General features: G+C 39.4%; 1 protein-coding gene across 1 annotated transcript; it reads right to left on the reverse strand.

Annotated features, from left to right (window-relative positions):
* Positions 1-4305: 4305 nt before the first annotated feature.
* LOC124412425 (homeobox protein CHOX-CAD) lies at positions 4306-19552 on the reverse strand. Its single transcript, XM_046892284.1, has 3 exons — positions 18889-19552; positions 5453-5598; positions 4306-4612 (listed from the first exon to the last, which is right to left on the reverse strand). The coding sequence occupies exons 1-3, from the start codon at positions 19496-19498 to the stop codon at positions 4355-4357; spliced, it is 1014 nt and encodes a 337-aa protein (XP_046748240.1). The 5' UTR covers positions 19499-19552; the 3' UTR covers positions 4306-4354.
* Between the last annotated feature and the right edge of the window lie 1260 nt (positions 19553-20812).

Here is a 20812-nt window from a genome sequence, read left to right on the forward strand (position 1 = left end):
TTTGTATTTTATTTACAACGGTAGATAGGAGACTGTCGATTCTAGGATCGGCAGATTGGCGGTTATACCAGAGAGTCAAACGCCGCCGCGCCTGAGTAAATACCAATACCCCCCCCCCCCCCCCCCCCCCCCCCCCCTCCTCCTTAGCGAGAAAAAATATTTACATTTACACGTCATTCTTTTTTTCCCTGCATCCTAAGCTTTTCTACCAGGAAATAAGAAAATCTTTTTCACCGATACGTAGCTTGATGGTTTACTAATCGGCGGCGTAGAATTTTATCTTTTCTAAACCTCTAACAATAATATAAGATATATTTCATTTGAAATGCAAAATTGCAACAACGAAACGATTGTCACTGAGCGGGTTTTCAACGAGAATCAACAGAATCATGAGGAGTATTTATACATACGTGGTGTGAAAAAAAGCTTACGATCAAATTCAGTTTTCTTGGATGTTTTAAAATTTTTTTTTTTTTTTTTATTAAACGTAAGATTGTATATTTCGAAATTTGTAATGCGATCACAAATTTTAGTAACACTAGGCTTAACAAGGAAATAATAATAATAATAATAATAATAATAATAATGACAGTAATAATGACAATAATAATAATTAAAATAATAATAACTTACGATTTGTTACATCTATATTTACAATTTGAATCATAATAACGTGAGATTTTTTTTTTCTTGTTTTATTTCGTTGTGTTTAAATTCAATTACACTCTCTACTTTCCTCCTTTCGCATCCGCATATCGCGCACGCTTTTTCGTTAGACGTCTAATGTATATGTATATGTATATGGAAATATACATAGGCAACGTGTTACGTATATAGATTTATTAGATGTACAGGAAAAACATGTGGTCAGATTGATCTGAAACTTCGCGTCGTTGTTAAAGGTCTATTTTTCTAGAGAGAGAGAGAGAGAGCGAGAGAGAGAAAGAAAGATAAAAAAAGTGGATTTTTATACGTCGAATTTATTTACGTTACGTCGCTGCAGAGTTGAATTATTATACCGGTTTTTAGTGCCTATTTTAACGCTAAACTTGTCCAACTATTATATACTTCTATATATATATATATATATATATATATATAACACTAATTTCAAGTAAATATAATACTCTTAAACATGCGTCTGCGGATCTGGGGTAAGATTCCGGTTTTTTTATTTTATTTGGACCGTTCAAAATCAAAAATCAGAAATATCAAATTCATCGCAATTCCGACCCGCAGATCCACCGACTTTATACCGCGCGTATTTTGCTTTTATTATCTCTCTTAAAAAATAACACAACCATAATATATCTAACATTTAACGCCGTCAGGCTGATTTTCTTTGCTTATCGACTGGTCCTATGGAAACTGACGTATTTCGGCGGGTCATCTAGAAACGAGGGATTTCGTAAACTCTTTGGCGAAATACCTACCTTCTATGGTGGGATGGCGAAATACGTTTGTTTCCATAGGACACGTCCTTATATCGTAAAGTGAATTAAAAACTGTTGAAACGAATTAAAACAAAGCAGCGATTGCCGTGTATATTATATCTATGTATGTATAAATAAAAGTATTCGGTGATTTGAATGAATCTGATGATCGTTTCGTCCATTTCTCACTTTCGTAAAATTATTACTACTCCCCTACCCCCTCTCTTTCTAAATACTTTTTTATTCGATTTTCTTGACCGTTCGATCTGCTGACTTGATTCGTCAAACTGTCTGGATAATAATTGCAGTGCAGAAATGATTAAACGCCTATCGTGTTATATTATATATATATGTTTATTAGGGTGGTCCTTATTTAGGGTGTTGACGAATTTTTGCTACCCCAACCCCCAAATCAATTTCAAACAATTCGAAAACAATTGCTTAATTTTTTCAGATTCTTATTTCAACTCTGGGATAGTCCGCTTTGTGATAAAAGTTTCTTATGGAAATGACGTGGGAAAAACTTGTTTCCTCGGTATATATTTTCTTGCAAGAGTAATAATATTTTTTAAAAATCTGTAACTACGAGGTTTTAGTGGGCATTAGTGCTACTATCTGTAAAAAAAATTTTACATCACGATACCGGCAAATCTAGACGAATTGCACTTCCTATAAATAAAAAGGTCAGATTTCGAGGATGTGCAATTCGTCGAATTACGTGAATTTTTTGTTCAGACAGTAGCACTAATACCGACTAAAACCTCACAGTTAAAAATTTCTTTTAACATTATTATTTTCACAATAAAACATATACATAAAATTTGACAACACCCTAAATAAGAAAACCACCCCAATGTATATAACTGCAAGAGCTCTCGATTCTCGTCAGCATTACAGACGTGCAGCAGCTGCCTTCACTGAAGGTACCGTAGTTCAATACATATATAAAAAAATATTCACACGTTATATATGTATGTATAATGTACATTAGCAACGCGAACTTACCCTGATCTAAACTTGACCCGAGTGTAGCACAAGTTAATTTCTACCGATGGGCGTGTTCAATTATAATTAATTCCTCACCTATACGTGACAACGTCATTTCCATACATACATGCATATACGTTAGGGTGGTTGAAAAAAAAACTGCATTCGAATTTTTTTCGCGCATGCATTTTGAAGGCTTTGAACTGTTGAATGAACGAGGACGTGTGTCATGAACTTTTAGAGACCTCTCAACGCGTTTGAAGATCTTTTTTCAGCGGTTTCGGCTGGTTTTTTTCGTTAAAAACATGATTTTTCCTAAATAAAGTTCAAATCGATGTAAACCCAAGTTCCTATATGTTTTCCATATACGGGAAAACTTGATAAAAATTATAATCGCGCAAAGAAACCGTTGAGTGAAGAGTGGAATATAAAATTATCTTAGTTTTCGTCTTTTTTCGTACTTATTTCCATCTTTTCGAAATATTCTCGTGACTTTCGTTTTCAAAGGATTTTTTTCTTCCTAGTCCAGATTTGTTCTTTGTTAAGCCTATGGAAATTGTGGAAAAATTCATCAAGCAATAGAATATTTATTTTTATTCTTATCGTCTTGAGAATTTTCCGAAAAGTATCGGGAACTTTTATTCTGCTCTTTACTCAACGGTTTCTTAGCGCAATTATAATTTTTTCAAGTTTGCCGAGATTTCGAAGACTTTTTGGAACTCGGCTTTACCTCGATCTGAATTTTTTTCAAACTAAAAGGCAGTAAAAACTGATGAATAAAGACCTTCAAACGCGATGACCGACCTGGAAAAGTTGATTACATACGTTCTCCTTATGACTGCGATATTCATTTTGTATAGCTCGAAACTTTCAGAAGGCGTAAACGAAAAAATCTCGAAGCTCGAGTCTTTTTGAACCGCACTAAAATACTGTATATACATATATAAAATTACAATATAGCGGGAAAGAACATATGTATAATTATAGAACATATATATCATTTTCCGCGGTCAATTAATTATGTTATACACAACGTACGTTATACATTAGACAAAAAAAATTTAGACAGTTTGAAATCTTAATCGCTATTAGGTAACGCTTGAGAAATTATTAGCATGCTTTATCGACCTTATCAACGTATATATATATATATATATATACATATATATACTTATACGTAGGCTCACGGTGGCAAAGGTTCGATGAGAAAAATACTGTCAAGTACTTGGCGTTTGGACCCTTTAAGGGGGGGCCTCCTAAGAAGCTGGTTGAATATATTTCCAAGAATTACTAATTATACAGAAAGTACAATCAGAAAAAGAGCCAGGAACCAGAAATATATTTAATCAGCCGAATAAAGTTAAAGGGCCGAATAAAGGAAACGTCAAGTATTTGAGGGTCTTTTTTTTTATCGGACCATTCACACAGTGAACCTAAATAAAAATTCTTGAGAAAATTGCAGGACGATTATAATCCATGCTTGTATGTATTACCGATTATAACAGCGAAATTATGCAGTAAAATTTTGTTTAAGCTATAGTCTAGTAAGATGATGATAACAAGCGTTCCGTACTGTTTATCTTATAATCAAGTAACTATTGCACAAATTAGCGTACAATTTTTATTCGAATAATTGGCTCGTGGATCGGAGGTGGTGAAAAATTCAATTTTTACAATAATTATCGCAGCAGTTTGGATCAAGGTTCAGCCCGATACGTTTACCGGATGTGTTTACACGTTTATACTTTAAATTAAACTTTTCTCAACTGTTGTTAGTGGAAGAAAAATGAAGTTTTTCACCCTCAATCTTCCCTGCGAAAATCCTCCTACAATGCAGACAACGCTTTTCACCACCGGCACAGAAACTCTCCAGTTTCTTGATTTTAGGTGAGCGCGTGGCTCGGCCACGCTTCCGTCGAATCTCCCAGTTCCGGTCACAAACCCAACACCGTGTGGGGATGCGGATGCCCGTGGGGGTGGGGGTGGGGATGGGGGTGAAGCGGCGGCGGGGGCGCCAGAGACAAGGACGTCAGGCCCCCGAGCATCCCCCCCATTCCCCCCAGGGCTGCCAACCCCGTCATTCCACCGTTCGCCAGACCCCCCTCACTTTTCGGCTCCTTTTGGTCCAGCTCTTCCCTCTTTTTAGTTTGCTTTCGCTCCTTCGCCCGCCGGTTTTGAAACCAGATTTTTACCTGTCGAGACGAGATGGAACAAGAGTTACAACATATGATCATCGATGTGTAATCCGGGTCTTGAGATTTGGACTTTTTCAGGACTGAAGCTAATGTCACGTGTAGAAATAACCCGTAAATTATAACCTGTCATAAATAACGCGTGACCAATAATAATCTGTGAAAACAGTAACTTGTAGGAAAAATAAACCATGGCAAAAAAAAAAAAAAAAAAAAAAAGTTATAGACCATCAAGTTATAGTAAATTAAGTTTCAAACGTGATATTAAACATTGATGAAAATCATAATTATCGTTAATATTTGGTGTTCATGATTCTTTTTTATTTATGATTGGGGAATGGGTTATTTTTTATTTTTTTTTTTGCTAGGTCTTGTATATATTTTAAATTATACAAGCGCGTATCAGTAGTCTAAAGTCGGTGGATTAATTAAAGTTTAAATTGGAGTATCTTTTTTAATTTATAAATATCGAGGCAGGGATTTGACTTTGGAAAAAGAAAACGTGAATATTGATTTTGAAGGAGGTTCCTGCATCGTAGCTTAATCATTGATTGATGAGGATCTTTAGTTTTTCAAGATTCTACGGACTCGTTGGTTTTGATTGGATAACAGCAATATCGGATTTACTATAGATAAAAAGGCAAATAACAAAAAACAATTATTTCAATAAATTTATGAAAATAAGATGTTCTTATAACTAACGATTACATGAATTTTGATTAAAGTTTCAACGTTCGATTATCTCGACGAAAAGGTAACGAATTTCGACTCACGAAAAAACTCGCGGCGGCGAAAATCATAGAACAAAATTTTTAATCGATCGTAACGAAGTGTTCATACCTGTCGTTCGGATAGTGCGAGATTCGCGGCAAGTTCCGCCTTGCGTCTAATCGTGATGTAGCGACTGTAGTGGAACTCCTTCTCGAGTTCCAGCCTCTGGTGATCCGTGTAGACTACTCTGTACTTGTCCTTGGTTCTTGTCTTTCCTGGAACATCATTCATTACGAATATGTATTGACGTTAAGCTCAACAATCTGCAACCGTCGATCAAATCACAGAGGCGACATCGTTACGTCTGTCTAATGACATAATGTGACATAACTTATTGTGCAACGTCATAACGAATTCGTGGAGAAATTTAATTACACGCTAAACGAAATTTTAGTGCTTAGTTTTTTTGAAGTAACGACGTACACATTAAATTGCAGCATTTTGTATCTATTGTCGTTCCGACGGAATGGTAGAAGCTTGATTTTTTTAACACGCGATAATTCAGTCATCGACTCTTTGATCTCAGGATTACAAAAAATTCACATCAGACGTGCAGCGTAATGCGAAACAACAATCAATTTTGAAACCGTGCTAATTTGTTGAAAAAAAAAGAATACAAAATATATAATTCCACTACACAGAAAAAAGGTAAATCAGGTACTGTTTGGTAAAATCATTTGCTAAAATTTTAGATATCAAAACTTATAACGTAACCGACTCTACCATTATTAGCACACCACTTTGCAAATCTTTTATAACGACGGAAGAAAAAAGTCGAGTGATTCATCCGATGATGAGAGACAAGACAAACGTTTCAATGCACAAGTAAATACACGATTGTATAATAATATATATATATATATAATCCTTAGTATCTTATACATTATACGTATCATATGTATATATATATATGTATGTACTCGCACCTAGGTATATATAAAAGTATGAGAATTTGGGAGAGGGATGAAAAAGAGGCTCGTGCGATGTCACGTGACAATTAGATAGATTCGGAGGTATATAACATACCGATCAATTAAATCGATCGTCGATGTAACGCAGACACAAAGCGAGAGCCATGCAGACTACGAACCCGAACGATCGCCGGGAATATCTACCTGCCTATCATAATAATCGCCGCTGAATATATCCGTTATCGCGGGTTAGCCGGCCAAATGATCATGCATCACCGTCACACGTCGAGCCGATCATGCCAGGAGGCATGCATGTAACGTCAACGTCACTCGCTCGTTGTTGCGCCTTCCATATATTATATATATATATATATATATATATATATATACGTATATATCCGAAAGATAAGAACGCGAAAAATTTTAACCCGCGAGAAAAATAATCAGGGGGTGTAAAAATAATTCGCTAAAATCGTGATGGAAATATATGTAATACCTATATGTATATATATTCGAATTACGCTGCGTTTTACGTTTTATCACGCCTCGAGACCCGCTGCATGCGTTTTTCTCCACCGCGGGACCAGCGAAGATGTGCAGGCCAGGGTGCGAGGAGACGCGAGGCGGTGACAACGACGATTAGATAAGGCGGCGGACGATCAAAGGCGAGGCGTTAATCCGCCACTCCTCGATAACCGAGAGAGGCCTTCGTATGCCGCCTCTATTTCTTCCCTTCCCTTCTCTGTCTCGTTTTCTTTTTCTTTTTTTTTATCCCTTTATTTTTGTGTTATCGAATTCTCACCCCCCCCCCCCCCCCCCCTGCGATTTGTTACAGTCTCCGAACGATTCGCAATCATTAACGACAATTTGGTTACATAGTGAAATAAGGTACTTGAGTATTTGAGTATTTTACTCATTCAGTATGGGTAAGATTTATCTTACGATTAGAGCATCTTACAATTGCCTCGGTGGGATTAGTCATGTTAAATTTTTTGCTTGATAATATCAAATATCAGCTGATAATTTGTTTCTAATTCCTGAATGATTTTGTATAGAGATAACGTACAAAGCTGTGACATGTTTCATACACTTGTGTACAGAGTGAATTTATAACGATTGAACGGTTCGAGGCGCATGCGCTAAAATTCCAGAGAACGAACGGTTGTTTTGTCAGGACGACCAACATCTTTCAGGTTACATACGTCGCGGCGACCTGTTATCTGAATTTATGAATGTTGGTCACCCTGACTAAACAACTGCGCTTGCTCTGGAATTTCAACGCATTCGCATCTAGCCGTGCAGTCGTTAGGAATTCACTCTAGTTATAATATGTGTATACGGATTACGATAATTAGTGATCGCGATGATTCGCGTGTACAAAAAACGATGAAAAATAACAATTTGTACATAAAGCGTAAAGGCGATGTAATAAAGGCGTTAAAAATTTGATGAAAAAAGAAGAGAAAACAACAAAAACTCGAGGAATGCGCGTCTGCTGCTGCTGCTGCTGCGGTCGTTTTGAGTCTACTTCTTTTGTCTCGGTTTCCACTGCAGGTATAATAAATATGTATGCGTATAAGGTATAAGGTAAGATGCAGCCTGTGCCTATAAGAGAGAACATTTAACTGCCATGGTCGTCGAATCTCTTCCCACATACTCTGGACGTTCAGATCTTTTTTTTTTACTTCCATTTTTTCCTTTCTTCTCTTTTGTTCCTTTTATCGCGTCTCCTGCGTTGTCGTTTCCCATTATTATACACATCTTGCAGCTTAATTAATTTTGCAATGTCGGATTGATAATTACGAAATTAATCCGAGAACCAGATTTTGTGAACTTGTTACGGACGTACAAGTATTACTTGATGCATATACGTACATATATATATGTATATGTTAATTATTAGCCGCCATTATATCGGGGAATATCTAGATAAAATAATTAAAGAAGTATGAGGCATTATGAGGTATGTAGGTACGAAAGTTACATGCGTTATATTGTATCTGTACTTACATATCTAAGCGTGGCGGCAAATACCGCATGTGTATGCCAATCTAATAGAATTTTATTCCCCCTCTCCACCTTTTTTTTTTTTCGTCTCGTTCGCTGATTAATTATCCGGATAATTAACCTAAGCGTGCACACCAAGAGGTATATCTACCTAATACGTTCGCGGTACAGATGGTATCGAACCATATCTCCCAGGGAAGTAATAAATATCGATAATAATTGCGATAGCTGCTTTAGATCTGCAGGATTAAAGCTGCGAAAGCTGGTGTTTGCAGATTATACATTCAATATTGCTATATAGGAATTATGTGTATAGATTTCTGTCTTGGCCGAGTTGCTTTTTTCTTTGCGCCAATTATTTCACGTGTATTTATATATGTATAGGTATATATACGAGAAATCTATCGCAATTTGGTACAATATCATATCTTTTCGTTTATGGATATGTTATACCTGCTGCAGGAGAGTAAAAAAGTAACAGGCAATTCTGAAACGCTGCGGGACGTCTCGAAAGAATTCTTTCGTCACGCTGTTTCGTCGCAGTTGTGGTTGACGATCTTCTTTCCAAATTTAACGATTTGAAAATCGGATTTCCAGGGACGCTGCGGGCTTTGTTCTCGCAGCTGCGCTGTTTTGAAAAATTTCAGGCCAAGAGAAACGATCTATAAACGCTTGGATCTAAAAGAAAAAAAAAAAAAAACACACGCACATCCACTTTTGATCGCGTTACAGAAAAATCAAAATCAAAAATATATATAGGATGTATATATATATAAATTTTTTTCAAGAAAAAACACAAAATTTTAATCAATCCTTCGATACGCTAACGACGCGAAATCAGCGACTTACGGACACTTGATGCTTGCGCTGGTGACGAAGAGTGACGTTATACAACGAATGAGAGGGACAAAAAATGGGTAAAAAAGCGCTCTTCTCCGTGTTATGTGAATTCCACATATCGCGGGCACGAAACGCGCGTGTGCGAGTCGCGTGGATTAGAGAAGAGCTGGCGGCGTTCCGTTTCATCTAGCTGATAGTACGTCAGCTACGAACTGTGACGCGATACATATTTTATATTTACCTTTACCCATGTGCCTAAGGTTCGGAGGGAAAGTGTAACCGGGTGTGTAGCCGCTGGGTAAAAGGAAAAAAATCAACAAAAAAAAGAAATTAAATAAATAAATAAATATTCGCCGACGTACGTAAAAAACAAAAGTGTTAATTAACCAACATCGCGACGCGTGAGTTTCTCTATTTTTTTTAAAATTAATCTTCCGACCTCTCTTTCTATCTCTCTCTTTCTCCAAGTTTGCAAGAAATTTGGTGTAAAGCGTTTTAGGTACGAAGTGTTCCGATTTTCCTATTCTTTGTTTCAATTTTTTTATGGAATATCCCTGCAATGCTTTTTTTTGGGATTTAGTGAAACGAAATCGCGGCCTCGTTATGGACCCGTTAATAAGTTCAACCGTAAAATCTGCGAAGAGTGAATAATGTTGATTATTACGCGATTTTCGCGTTGAAATCCGTCGATCGGTTACAAAAATTTTTTGTGCATAAAAAAATAGGTAGAAAATTAATTACGGTGCATTGTTTTTTCTTACGGATGCATTGGACACGTTGTGTTGTGAAGTAGTCTAGGATGATAGGCACGTATATAGGTGGAGACGCGTTCGTCCCTAATCACTATCGTACTACGAGCTTATATTGAAAAGTACCGACATTTGAAATAAGCTGATTTTGGAAAGTCGGGGATTTGTGGGGATTTGTCGGTCCCCTTTGATCCTGCGCCGTCGTCACGATTGCAGCTATCACGCGACTCGATCCGATGTACGAGATAAAATAACGTAGATGACCAGATAATCGCGAGATAACTCATCGTTTCTAACATCCCGGTTCGAGCGAGTCGCGACCAAAGATTCTTACATTCTACTTTCTATGTGTAACTATATATTAATATTTTGATCCCCATCTATCGCCTCGATCGAATTTTTATTTACGCGCTTATATACGTACGCAAAATTTTTGTATTTTCATTTTTATATTATTCTCGTCATATCGATCTCTGAGGAAGAAGGGGGGGAGGGGGGGGGAGGCACGAGACACCTCAGTCGCATAGGCTTATCCCTTCTCCCCGTCTAGTTCATCTTCGAAACATGACTGGAACAGCTCGACCTACGTGAATTGTATTCATTCTCGATAGGTCTTGCGAAGCGGTGGATCGCAAATAAATTTTGTTCCCCATAATTGGTGTGGTTCATCTGAGTTTTACATATGAGTAAGACTATTTTCACGTAATTAAATTATTATTTTCGTTAACAATGTTAAGTATGAACTCGAGATTTATTTTTACATTCGGCCGCTGAAAATGTACGTTGAATTAACAAACTGTGCTCATGTTTTTCAGATTTCTTTTACGACAATTTCAAGTCAGCAAAATATTCCGGTAGTTTCGCTAGCTTCACGTACCCAACGATTCATATTTTCAAAAGAAGAGAGTTAAAAAAAAAAATGTATATTCATATTTCCGCCATAGACCGTGACTGATTCTGTAAATGCCGCGTGAAAAAAAAATGTCTCTTTATTTTTTGCGAAAAGTTCGATTGAAGAAATGGAAAAAACTAGAGACAGTCGATCTCGTTGAAATTTTGAAAAGAAATGTTTCGTTGTTGAAACACTGAGGCTGTACACATACATTTACAAATCGCTGCTGCGATTTATTCTCTTCTCGCAAAAGTTGTCATTAGAAATTGATTAGATCATATTAAATCAACTCCAATCCATCAGACCGAGTTTTTTTCTTTCACGAGCGACATAATCGAAAATTCGAAATTCGATTCAAGGGATGTCCGTTTTTTCGCACGTTTTCTAACTCGCCTACCCTCGCGAATTTCAGCCTTTCGCTTTCCCCGAAGATGCACCGCAACGGCGAAGAAAACGTCACGTAATAGCGCGTAGCCCGCGCACCCTGAATACCAAAGCGAAGACAACCGAGAGGGGGGAGGGGGGGAGATTAAACTGGACCCCCGGGGCTCGTTGGCACCCCATTACACCGTTTGGTCTTCCATTCCGGCAGTGAGAAACGCGACACCATCCGAGGACCGTCGGGGTGATCGCCGTTTGTCAGGGGCGTCACAATTACCCCTATTGTACTATCTCCGTGCTTTATATATACAGACTCGTTTTATCTCTCGACAGGTGCTGCGGCATATGTTGAGGTATTCCTTGCGCGAAGGGCAGTATTTTCGGGGGGCATAAGAAGGGCCCCTTTTCGTCGATTCGTTAGTTAGATCGGTTCTCGATGAAAATTGTTAGAATTCATTATTTTGCATAACGACAAGCTAGAATTGAAAATTTTTGATGAATTTTGTCACGAATGCAACCTCTAAAAATTCGTGGTTACACACACACACATGTGTTTCAGTGAATTTGTAAAAAACAGTCTTTAATTTATAATAAAATGACCCATCGTAGAATAAAATCGTACAAATCAACCAGATTTTGAAGCGATTTGAAACAATGCATCGATGTGAATTATAGGTCAAGAAATAAAAACGCGATATATTTAAACTTCCGTTTATAATTCCATTATTTTCAATTATTTATTTATTTTTTCTCCGATTTTCAATGAAATCTTCGTATATACCTTACGAATGCAATAATTTAAAAAATTCTCAACGTACGATCATCTCGTGATAAAAACTTGTATATCGTGTAGTTTTCGTTCTCCACCTACCTACAGCATTATACTATTGTAAAAATTTATAATGTTATATATCTACCGATTAAGGATAAAAAAAAAAAAAAAAGAAGAAAAGAAAATGAAAAAGAAACAAAAAAAAAAAAAAAAAAAAAAATCCCCACTCGGCGGTGTCGCGTGGTTATAAATTCATGGGGAAGTTTCGAAACTTTGTAGATAAATCTGCAGTTAATAATAAACAATATATCTAAGTATATTTACACCCCGCAGGTCTGCAAGGAAAAGAAGCCACGCTCCGGTCGGTGAGAAGTTGCTAAGCCGGATTGATTTTACGGCGGATGTCAACATCAGAGACTCGTCGAAGAAACCCTTCGGCCCTGCTGCTGCCTTCGCTTCCTTTGCTTCGACGTCGTACGTATATAGGTATGTAGGTATGGTATATTCTATAGATATTCCTACAAGCGGCCGGCGAGTTTTATTGGAGAGCTTACACGCTTTTTGGCCGATTGAACGGACGAGTGGCTGCATGGCGGCCTGGCTTCCATCCATGGTTGCACGTTGCTGTGCCCATGGTGTCCATGGTGTGCATGGTGTGCATGGTGTCCATCGTAGACAATAGCACCGGGCACATAGCCACCTCCAGGTCCGGTCAAACTTAACCCTCACTCGGAGTGACGGTCCTGCGACTCGGTAGGGTTTCACCCTCCTCGATTTTATAGTCCAGCCTGTGGAGACGCACAATGGGAGAATCCCGGAATGCATCGAATACGCGTGATTCCCCGGTACAAGTAGGTACGGATGAGAACAATACGACGACGATCAAATTGTCGAGACATGCGAAACCGAGCGAAAACCGACGAGTTCTTCACCTGAAAACCTACCCCCCACACCCACCCTCGCCCGAAACCTTTGCAACGCTTTGTTCGCCTCGCACTGCAGTATTGCAATTAAATTTTATTGTTGGCAAAACAAACAAACAAGGAACCGTTTGTAGGTAGGTACCTTGAAGGTACCTATGCCTACCTACCTACCTACCTACCCTCCTTCGGTACCTACATAACTGCACCGCAATCGACGATGTTCAGGTAGTTTATACTTGTACACAGGATACTGTGTACCTACTTATACTTATAGGTATGCGAATGTCGCGACGCGTTGAATTCTCAAAAATTGCAATTTGCCCGGGAGGGGGGGGGGGGGGGGGGGGTGGCTGTTGAATAGCCAATTTCTGGATGTCAGTTTTCGATGTTTTTTTTTCATTTATTGATATTTAGGGCTTGCCTCGTGCAATAAGCATTGCCTGATATTATCATACATTGTATTTCTGGCTACGACCACCATTTTACATTGTTCATTTGACACGTAGGTGTACGTAAACTGTTGAGTGATTCCTCGATGTCCAATTTTTTTCTTTTTCTTTTTTTTTTTTTTTTTTACCAAGCGATAATTGTTTTTATAGATTGACGCATGATGTCGAAGCGAACAGACAACGAATAACGAATCAGAATCAACGAAACTTAAATTAGCGCAAGTAATAAAGTAGAAAGGTGATAAAATTTGAAAAATTTATGTTCGATCATCGAGCGGATGTACCTACTATATCGCAGGGGATCTTAATTAGTCGGAAGAGCTGGAGATTTTTGCGAACGTAATTACGTACGCGACGTAATTTCACGATCAGGCAAAAAATTGGAGGGTAAAAAACGTGAGCAAATGGAACGAGAGTTTATAAAGGGACGGGACGAAGATCATCGAAGCGTGTGTATTATTATTAGGGGCGGCTTTATCCAAGGCGTCGCGTTGCGGCGAAACAAGATGGCGGTGACGATGTTTCAGGTAATACGGATCTGGCGAAAGGAATCGCGTGCATGTCGGCCGGCACAATTATCTGGCCAATAATTGCCGAGCGGAGGGTGAGGAGCACCGAAATTATAATATACAACCGCTGTTTGCCTGCAGCCTGAATCACGCGATCGTTCCTTCGACCCGCGTCTCTCTAACACTTTTCTCCGCCATGCTTTACCGGCCTTTTCGTGCAACGACGCGCGGCCAAACCGCGCCTCTGTATTATGCTGTATGCGGCCATAAAATGCAGATAATGGCCGCCGGCTAAGGGTATCGGGGGAATGAAATTCAACAAGAAACTACCTCTCTCTCTCTCTCTCTCTTTTTCTCTCCCTTCAAGCCCCGGGTTCAAGGGGTGCGGGGACCACCAAACGGAGAACCAGAGTTGGAATAACTACCAACGGATTCGGCTGCACGCAACTTCGTGTCGATTCTATATCATCCGTATACTCGCGGCGTGTATAATCCTTTCAACTTTGTGTAGGTTCCTTGTACATAGCTCGATTGTATGTACCTATACACGATTACCGGCTCTCTCGCAAGGGCTGATACGACGTCGTAGACTCCCTTCGGAAATTAAAAAGGGGAGGAAAAACTCTGCGGAATACACGAAGCGAGGAGCTTTCCGTTACATCGATTGCATTCTCGTTTAGAGTTCGTTCCGAAAATTAATTTTTTATCATCGATGCGAGAAAAGAGTCTAATTACTGTTAATTAATAAACGTAGGTATATTTCGATACGGTGGAATAAATTTTTTGTTAATATTATCAAATTTTAGTTGCGACATTTACGATTTGTTAACTATATTGACAAATTTCTATCGAACGATATTTCGATCAACTAATATTTCGGAGTAATAAAGAAACATTTATTTCGTTGTATTCAAATTTACGTTTGTCAACGGTATAAATAAACTCTTTTCTCAATGAATGCTTTTACACTCGTCTATATAGTCTTTACGAGGATTATTCCGACGATAGGTTAAACGTTGCATGGTTGAGAAATTAAACGAATGAATTTTCACATATTCATATTATACTCTTTCTCTCTCTCTCTCTCTTTGAATTTGAAAATCGCCGTTCCGTAAACTAGAAAATCGAATACCCCAACAGTTTATTTCCGCCAACTTCTTTCTCACACGCTCGGCCTTTTATTCTCACCCTTTAAGAGGTACAGGAACAGCCCCTGCAGACTGCAAAGTGTTTAGCCCTCGATTTGGACCGGGATAAACGGGCATGAACTAGGGTATCCAACTATTGGAGTAGCGGGCTTTTCCCGGCTTTTTTCCCTCCCCGAGAGGAGCGAATGGGGTTTACGCTCGTTGGATGGGGGCTCGGAGAAGAGGAGGAGCTTCGTTTTACCCCGAAAAACCTGCGTCCTCGAAACGCGCGGGGTGATTCAACGAATTGTGTATAATATATATACTTGTACACGTTTATTACTCGTTTTGTAAGGAGACCGAGAAATACTTTTAAGATGTTTTTTTTTTTTTTTTCTTTTTTGTGTTTGCTGTTTTTATAGAAGTAGACGGAGGCGTTTTTCATGGCAGCAGCGATTCGCCCCTCTTTAGAATAAGGGAAGTCGGTCGACCGTCGGTCGTAACGTTCTCATTTGATCAATTACGACGTTATTTCGTGATTGGTGTTAAATTTAACGTTACAGGATTAAGAATTTCAAGACAATTATTAATGGCACTACTGATGCACTATTCATCATCGTCAAAAATAAAGGAGAAATACATATATCATGCGATGTGGAAAATTCAATAAATCGCTGATGATATCAAGCAGATACACGTATTATACAAACATGCGTTATAAAAGCTGGAGTAATCAAAATGCGGGCATAAGTTGGGACGAGCTTAAAATTGCTTTTTGTATATAGGTATACCCTACTCGTCTAGGATAGGATATACATACCCGCAACTGCGGTTAATGGTATCTACACACGATAATTATAAATGGTCATCGTTACGATACAGCTGCAAAAACGAATGACGGAATATTCGTACGAGGTTTCACTGCCATCGAGGGTATAAAACGAAATGAAAATCATGCGCTACGTATCTGCAGGATTCCAAAATCCAGCGACCTATTATAGGCGTACAGGCAAACCTACGCAAGGATGTTGCAACAGTCAAATTACGTTATTGTTGTACACACTCGTTCGCCATTCAATCTACCTAGTATTTTTATGTTTCTAAATCGTACCAAGAGCATCGAGTGAGCACAGCTCGTGAGGCCCTGCAGAGAGAGGGGTTGTCGTCGGTGCAGCAACGCTGCATGCTGGAAAAATAGTGAAATTTAAGTATCAGCAACGAGATGTTGACGGGCTAAGGACGACGCGACGTCAGGTGTAGTACCTACTAAGGTGGTCCTTATTTAGGGTTTTGACGAATTTTTGCCCCCCCCCCCCCCCCCCCCCCATCCTCGAAATCAAATTCTAATAATTCGAAAACAATTGCCGAATTTTTTCAGTTTTATACTACCTTCAGATTTTTCAAATTTAACGGCTTCGAGTTATGATTTCTCTTTCAAATCGCGTTTCTAAAAAAAGAATGACATTTATCGAGAGAACGTTAGCGCACGCTAAAAATTGCACTCAGCCCGTTTGAAGTTTAGTCAAAAAAAAAAAAAAAAAAAACAATGACGAAAACTTTACAGCCTTAAAAGGTGAATTTTTCCCTCCTGAGTAAGAAAATGTTTTTTTTTTCTCCAGTACATCATGCTTTCATGAAACATTGTCGAGTCTCGAATCCATTTGACTCACACGAATCGATTTCAAATCATTGCCACTAATTTTTTTTCTATATTGCGATAAAATTTTAAAAAATTCCGACTTTTCTTGAGAGCTGATAGAATTCCCAAAAAATATTCAGAAGAATATAGGAACTGATGCGATCAAACTAGACTGGTTTCAGCTGAAATTCCCCATACACATATATACATATATATGGTACAAGTGTAATTAATTTTATATTCGTCTACATCGGGCGATTATTTATCAATTTTTTTTTTCATTCTTTTATTTCTCTCCATTCCATATGTATACAATAATTCCTTCCGACGAATGATATCTCAAAGCATTGCCTGCTGCAGACGCGAGATCCACGGATATGCATAAGTGATAGCAATTAACACCGAGGTGTGAAAAAAAATTCTTTGCTGCCTCTTAATGGCCGCGGCTCGCCGCTGCTGCTGCTGCAAGGCGAGCCTGAAATTTGAAAACATTCCGCTATAAAGATAAATCAGCTTCTCCGATGTGTGTAATCTATCTATGTATTTACGTTGTACCTGCGCGTCTCTACGGTATATAACGTTACACCTGTACACCGTACCGTGTCGAAGCTTTGCCTTGATCCTATAAAGAATCTGCGGCGTTGATCAATATAAATTGTGTGGAAAAACAAAAACAAAAAACAAAAAAAACAAACAAAACCGACGGATATGCCGCAACCGGTTCGAATAATTTGTTAATCTTTCTTTCGGATGTGTTGTTTTGGTTGATTTTTGTTTCACTTTTTACTGTTCCTCCGTGAGAATAAATTGAGATATGACTTCGTGTGTAAGTAAATTATTCGATTGCGTTTCTTAACCTTTTTTTTCATTTTTTTTTTACAATCTGCACCTTGTAATCGTTTCATTCGACTACTTTACATGCACACGGCAGTTATTCATTTTCGCACTGATGCTTCTCAGAGTGTTTACCTTGCAACCTTGCCTGTTCACGTTGTATAAATTTAAGAAAAAATGCATTTAAAAAAAATCTGATAAACAAATTTAGCAACTCAATGTCGGATGCAGCTATATATGTCTTGTATATTATAATCTTTTTTGAGAATTCAATGTGACAGTTAAACAAAACATGGTTTTTCACGGTACTACACAAAATTCTTTTATATAGTCTCTCGCTAAACCGATTTAATGGACGGAACCGATCGACCAGATCTCAAACTTCCGCTTTATATATACAAACGTAAGCCTGTTGCAGTCAAAAGCTGCGTTCCATGAACATCTCATGGGCTGCACTCCAGAGTCTAGATTATCTCCCAAATATTTGAGAGCAATTAGTTGTTTGCACGCCCGGCTAAGATGTTTACATTGTTTGCTCGCATATCTAGACCGGCGGTTGGGACCCTTTTTCTGATTAGGTAGGGACCGCTCGGCGATGTAGGAAGACGTGTACGGTGCAGGGATTTCTGGCCTGCAGCAGCCCGATGGGACCTTTTACAACCTTGCGTCTTCCCCTTTTCCCTTTTTCCCCCCTTTCCGATTCCCTTCCAGGAGGTATCGCACTCTTCGATACCTTTTATCCAACCTTTTTACTCGCCCCGCACTTTCGACCTCTACACGGAATGGACGAGTTCCGGTCGCAGATTTTTTAAGTTTTACCGGATATTAGGCGGATTCATTTTTCCCGGAAATGGTGAAAACAAGACGACATCGTCTTATGTATATGTATACCTATGTAGGTATCCCGCATAGAACAGATCGACCACCCCCATCAAATATAACCTCAACTGTGAGATATTTGTTCTCGCGGCTGACGTAAACTGCGATCTTGTGTAAATCTCGGCACTTCCGGCAGACGTGAAAGAGGATCTTTGTCGACTCCGCCGCAACGCGTTCCGCAGACGACAAATCTGTACCATTTTTTTTTTATCGGAAAACGGCTTGCGGGGGGGAAGCTTTTCAATATAGTTTTCGTTTCGATGAAACGGATTTAGTTTCTAGCTTTTCGTTACTGTTACGGAGTGAAATTCAATTATTATTGCCTGAACAATTGTAACGCGATGATTTTTTTAAGATCATTAAAGTGTAAAGATATAACGGTTCAGTGACCGTAAAAGATGATGATCTTCCGCAGTCGTAAAATCGTTCAATTACAATTCATACTTTAACACTTCGCAGATTTTGATCTACGATCTCTACGACTAGACGCAGCAAAGCGACCCTTCCACCATGACCAATTCCATAAGAACAGATCAGGTTAAATCGGTTTCTGAGACAGTCGCATTGCGAAAAAAAAAATCGAATCCACTAACCGGGGTTGGGCTGGCTCTGATACGAGGGTTTCTTCATCCACTCGAAGGGACTCCTGATCTGCGATGGTCGAACGGGCGTCGTCGCGATGTTGTTGTTGTTGTTGGCAGGCGGTGTCGAGGGTGTTCCTGGGCTGCTGATTTCGCTGCCACTTACGGTGATCGGGGGGCTGGGTTCACCGGCACCAACACCGTTTTTGGTGTCGTCGCCGCTCCAGTCCGCAAACCCCGATATCGCTGGGTGTTGGGACTGCTGTTGGTGCTGTTGTTGCTGCTGCTGTTGCTGGTAGCTCGCCTGGTGATGCTGGTACTGGAGGTGATGGGAATAGTGGTGGGTATGGGGGTGCGGATGGGGCCATCCCAGGACGTCGCCCGGCTCGAGGTACTGTTGGGGCCCGGAGGGTTGATGGTGGGCAGCGTGCGGATGAGGGTAAGGGTATCCGTACCAGTACTGCTGCCCGTCGGCCGTTGGTCCAGGGTGTTGCTGGCCCTGGGGATGCTGGTGTGGCTGCTGCTGAGCGAGCGACTGTTGGCTCGTAGACTGCTGTTGTTGTCTGTACATCGCCAACGAGTTGTACGAGGACACCATGCTCAGGCTGCTGACGTCCGCCATCGGCCGAGCCTTGAGATTTACACACTTTGTTTACGAAACTTATATGGAATTAGTCCGGTTGGTTCGCGGATTTTCCTCCTTTCTATTATGTTGCACTACTACTACTGCTACTACTATTACTACTACTACTACACTACTCGTACTATTACTATTACTACTTGCTATTTCGGTGTCAAGTATCGCGAATGGATGGATGGACAAAAAACACTAGGGTATACAAATCTGGATTTGAAAAGCCACTTTTGATCACGAGTCGGGAGATGGACCAATCAACGACAATGTTCTTGAACCGTATTTTTGGATCGTTAGAGTTTGGGTAAGGGTAATTCCATACCGATCCTTCCTAGACACTTATGTAAAAATACACACGCATAGGTGCTTCGTCATTTTATCGTCACTGCACGACGATTAACGCACCGCATTAAAAATCTGGGTAAAATCTCCTTCTTTTCTTGCTCTCTCTTTAATATTATATATATATATATATATATCACTCGGCACTACGGATCAGCGTTTGTATATTACACGTCAACCGTCGTTCTGTCGAATCGTTCGTTTCAAACTTTATTATACACTTCGGACGACGTATCCCCGTATTTCACATGAAATTCACAGCACTTTTTCAAAATCCATTCAATATCGAATCTATCTATCAACGCGGTAAGCAAACGATTCTTCGCTCCGACTTGTAGGTCTTATCGGTGTAATCGGCGACGTTTCACCGACAACTGCTCACCCGCCTGTGAGCTTTCCACGGACGGCTTTGAGTCTCGGTTTTGGATCGCACCGCCCTCCATTGAAGGTGACCCCTTCCAACGAGGAAAGACGAGGCCAATCAACGGCCACGAATCCGTCGGGGAGAGGCGGCCGACGGCGTCCTCTGTGATGGCGGCTTGGGGACGCCCCGGATCTGATAATTCTCAGTCTGAACATCGCGATAAACTTGCTGCCGCACACGCCTCTCCCTCTCTGTAGGTTGTACGCTTGTACCTACCTATATATGTATAATCTTGTAAATCCGTAGAAAAATTTATAATCATACCTACACGCATGCCGGGGCCCTCATTTTTTGGCGATATAAATTCTCGGTTTTTGATTATTTTTTTATTTCATATAGATGAACGGTTTGCGCTTTAAGGATTTAATCGTTTGCACTAGTAGGTACCTATAAGTATAAATAGTATCAAAGTATAGTTGGCAAATCTTACTAGTGATATTATATTTATTTATACGATTCGCTAAATCGAATTTAAGGGCTATTTTTGAAATTTTTTTATCGAGTCTTGTAGGTATCGGATTAAATTACTAATTTGT

The sequence above is a fragment of the Diprion similis genome, chromosome 11, assembly GCF_021155765.1.
Source record: "Diprion similis isolate iyDipSimi1 chromosome 11, iyDipSimi1.1, whole genome shotgun sequence".
NCBI classification, from domain to species: Eukaryota; Metazoa; Arthropoda; class Insecta; order Hymenoptera; family Diprionidae; genus Diprion; species Diprion similis.

Bases quoted from the DNA above. Each gene is read 5' to 3' on its own strand.
- LOC124412425 (XM_046892284.1), bottom strand. From the start codon at position 19,498: ATGGCGGACGTCAGCAGCCTGAGCATGGTGTCCTCGTACAACTCGTTG. The intron at 5,599-18,888 runs GTTAGTGGATTC...ATGATGTTCCAG, and splicing joins TCAGAGCCAGCCCAACCCCG to GAAAGACAAGAACCAAGGAC. The intron at 4,613-5,452 runs GTATGAACACTT...TCGTCTCGACAG, and splicing joins TCGCACTATCCGAACGACAG to GTAAAAATCTGGTTTCAAAA.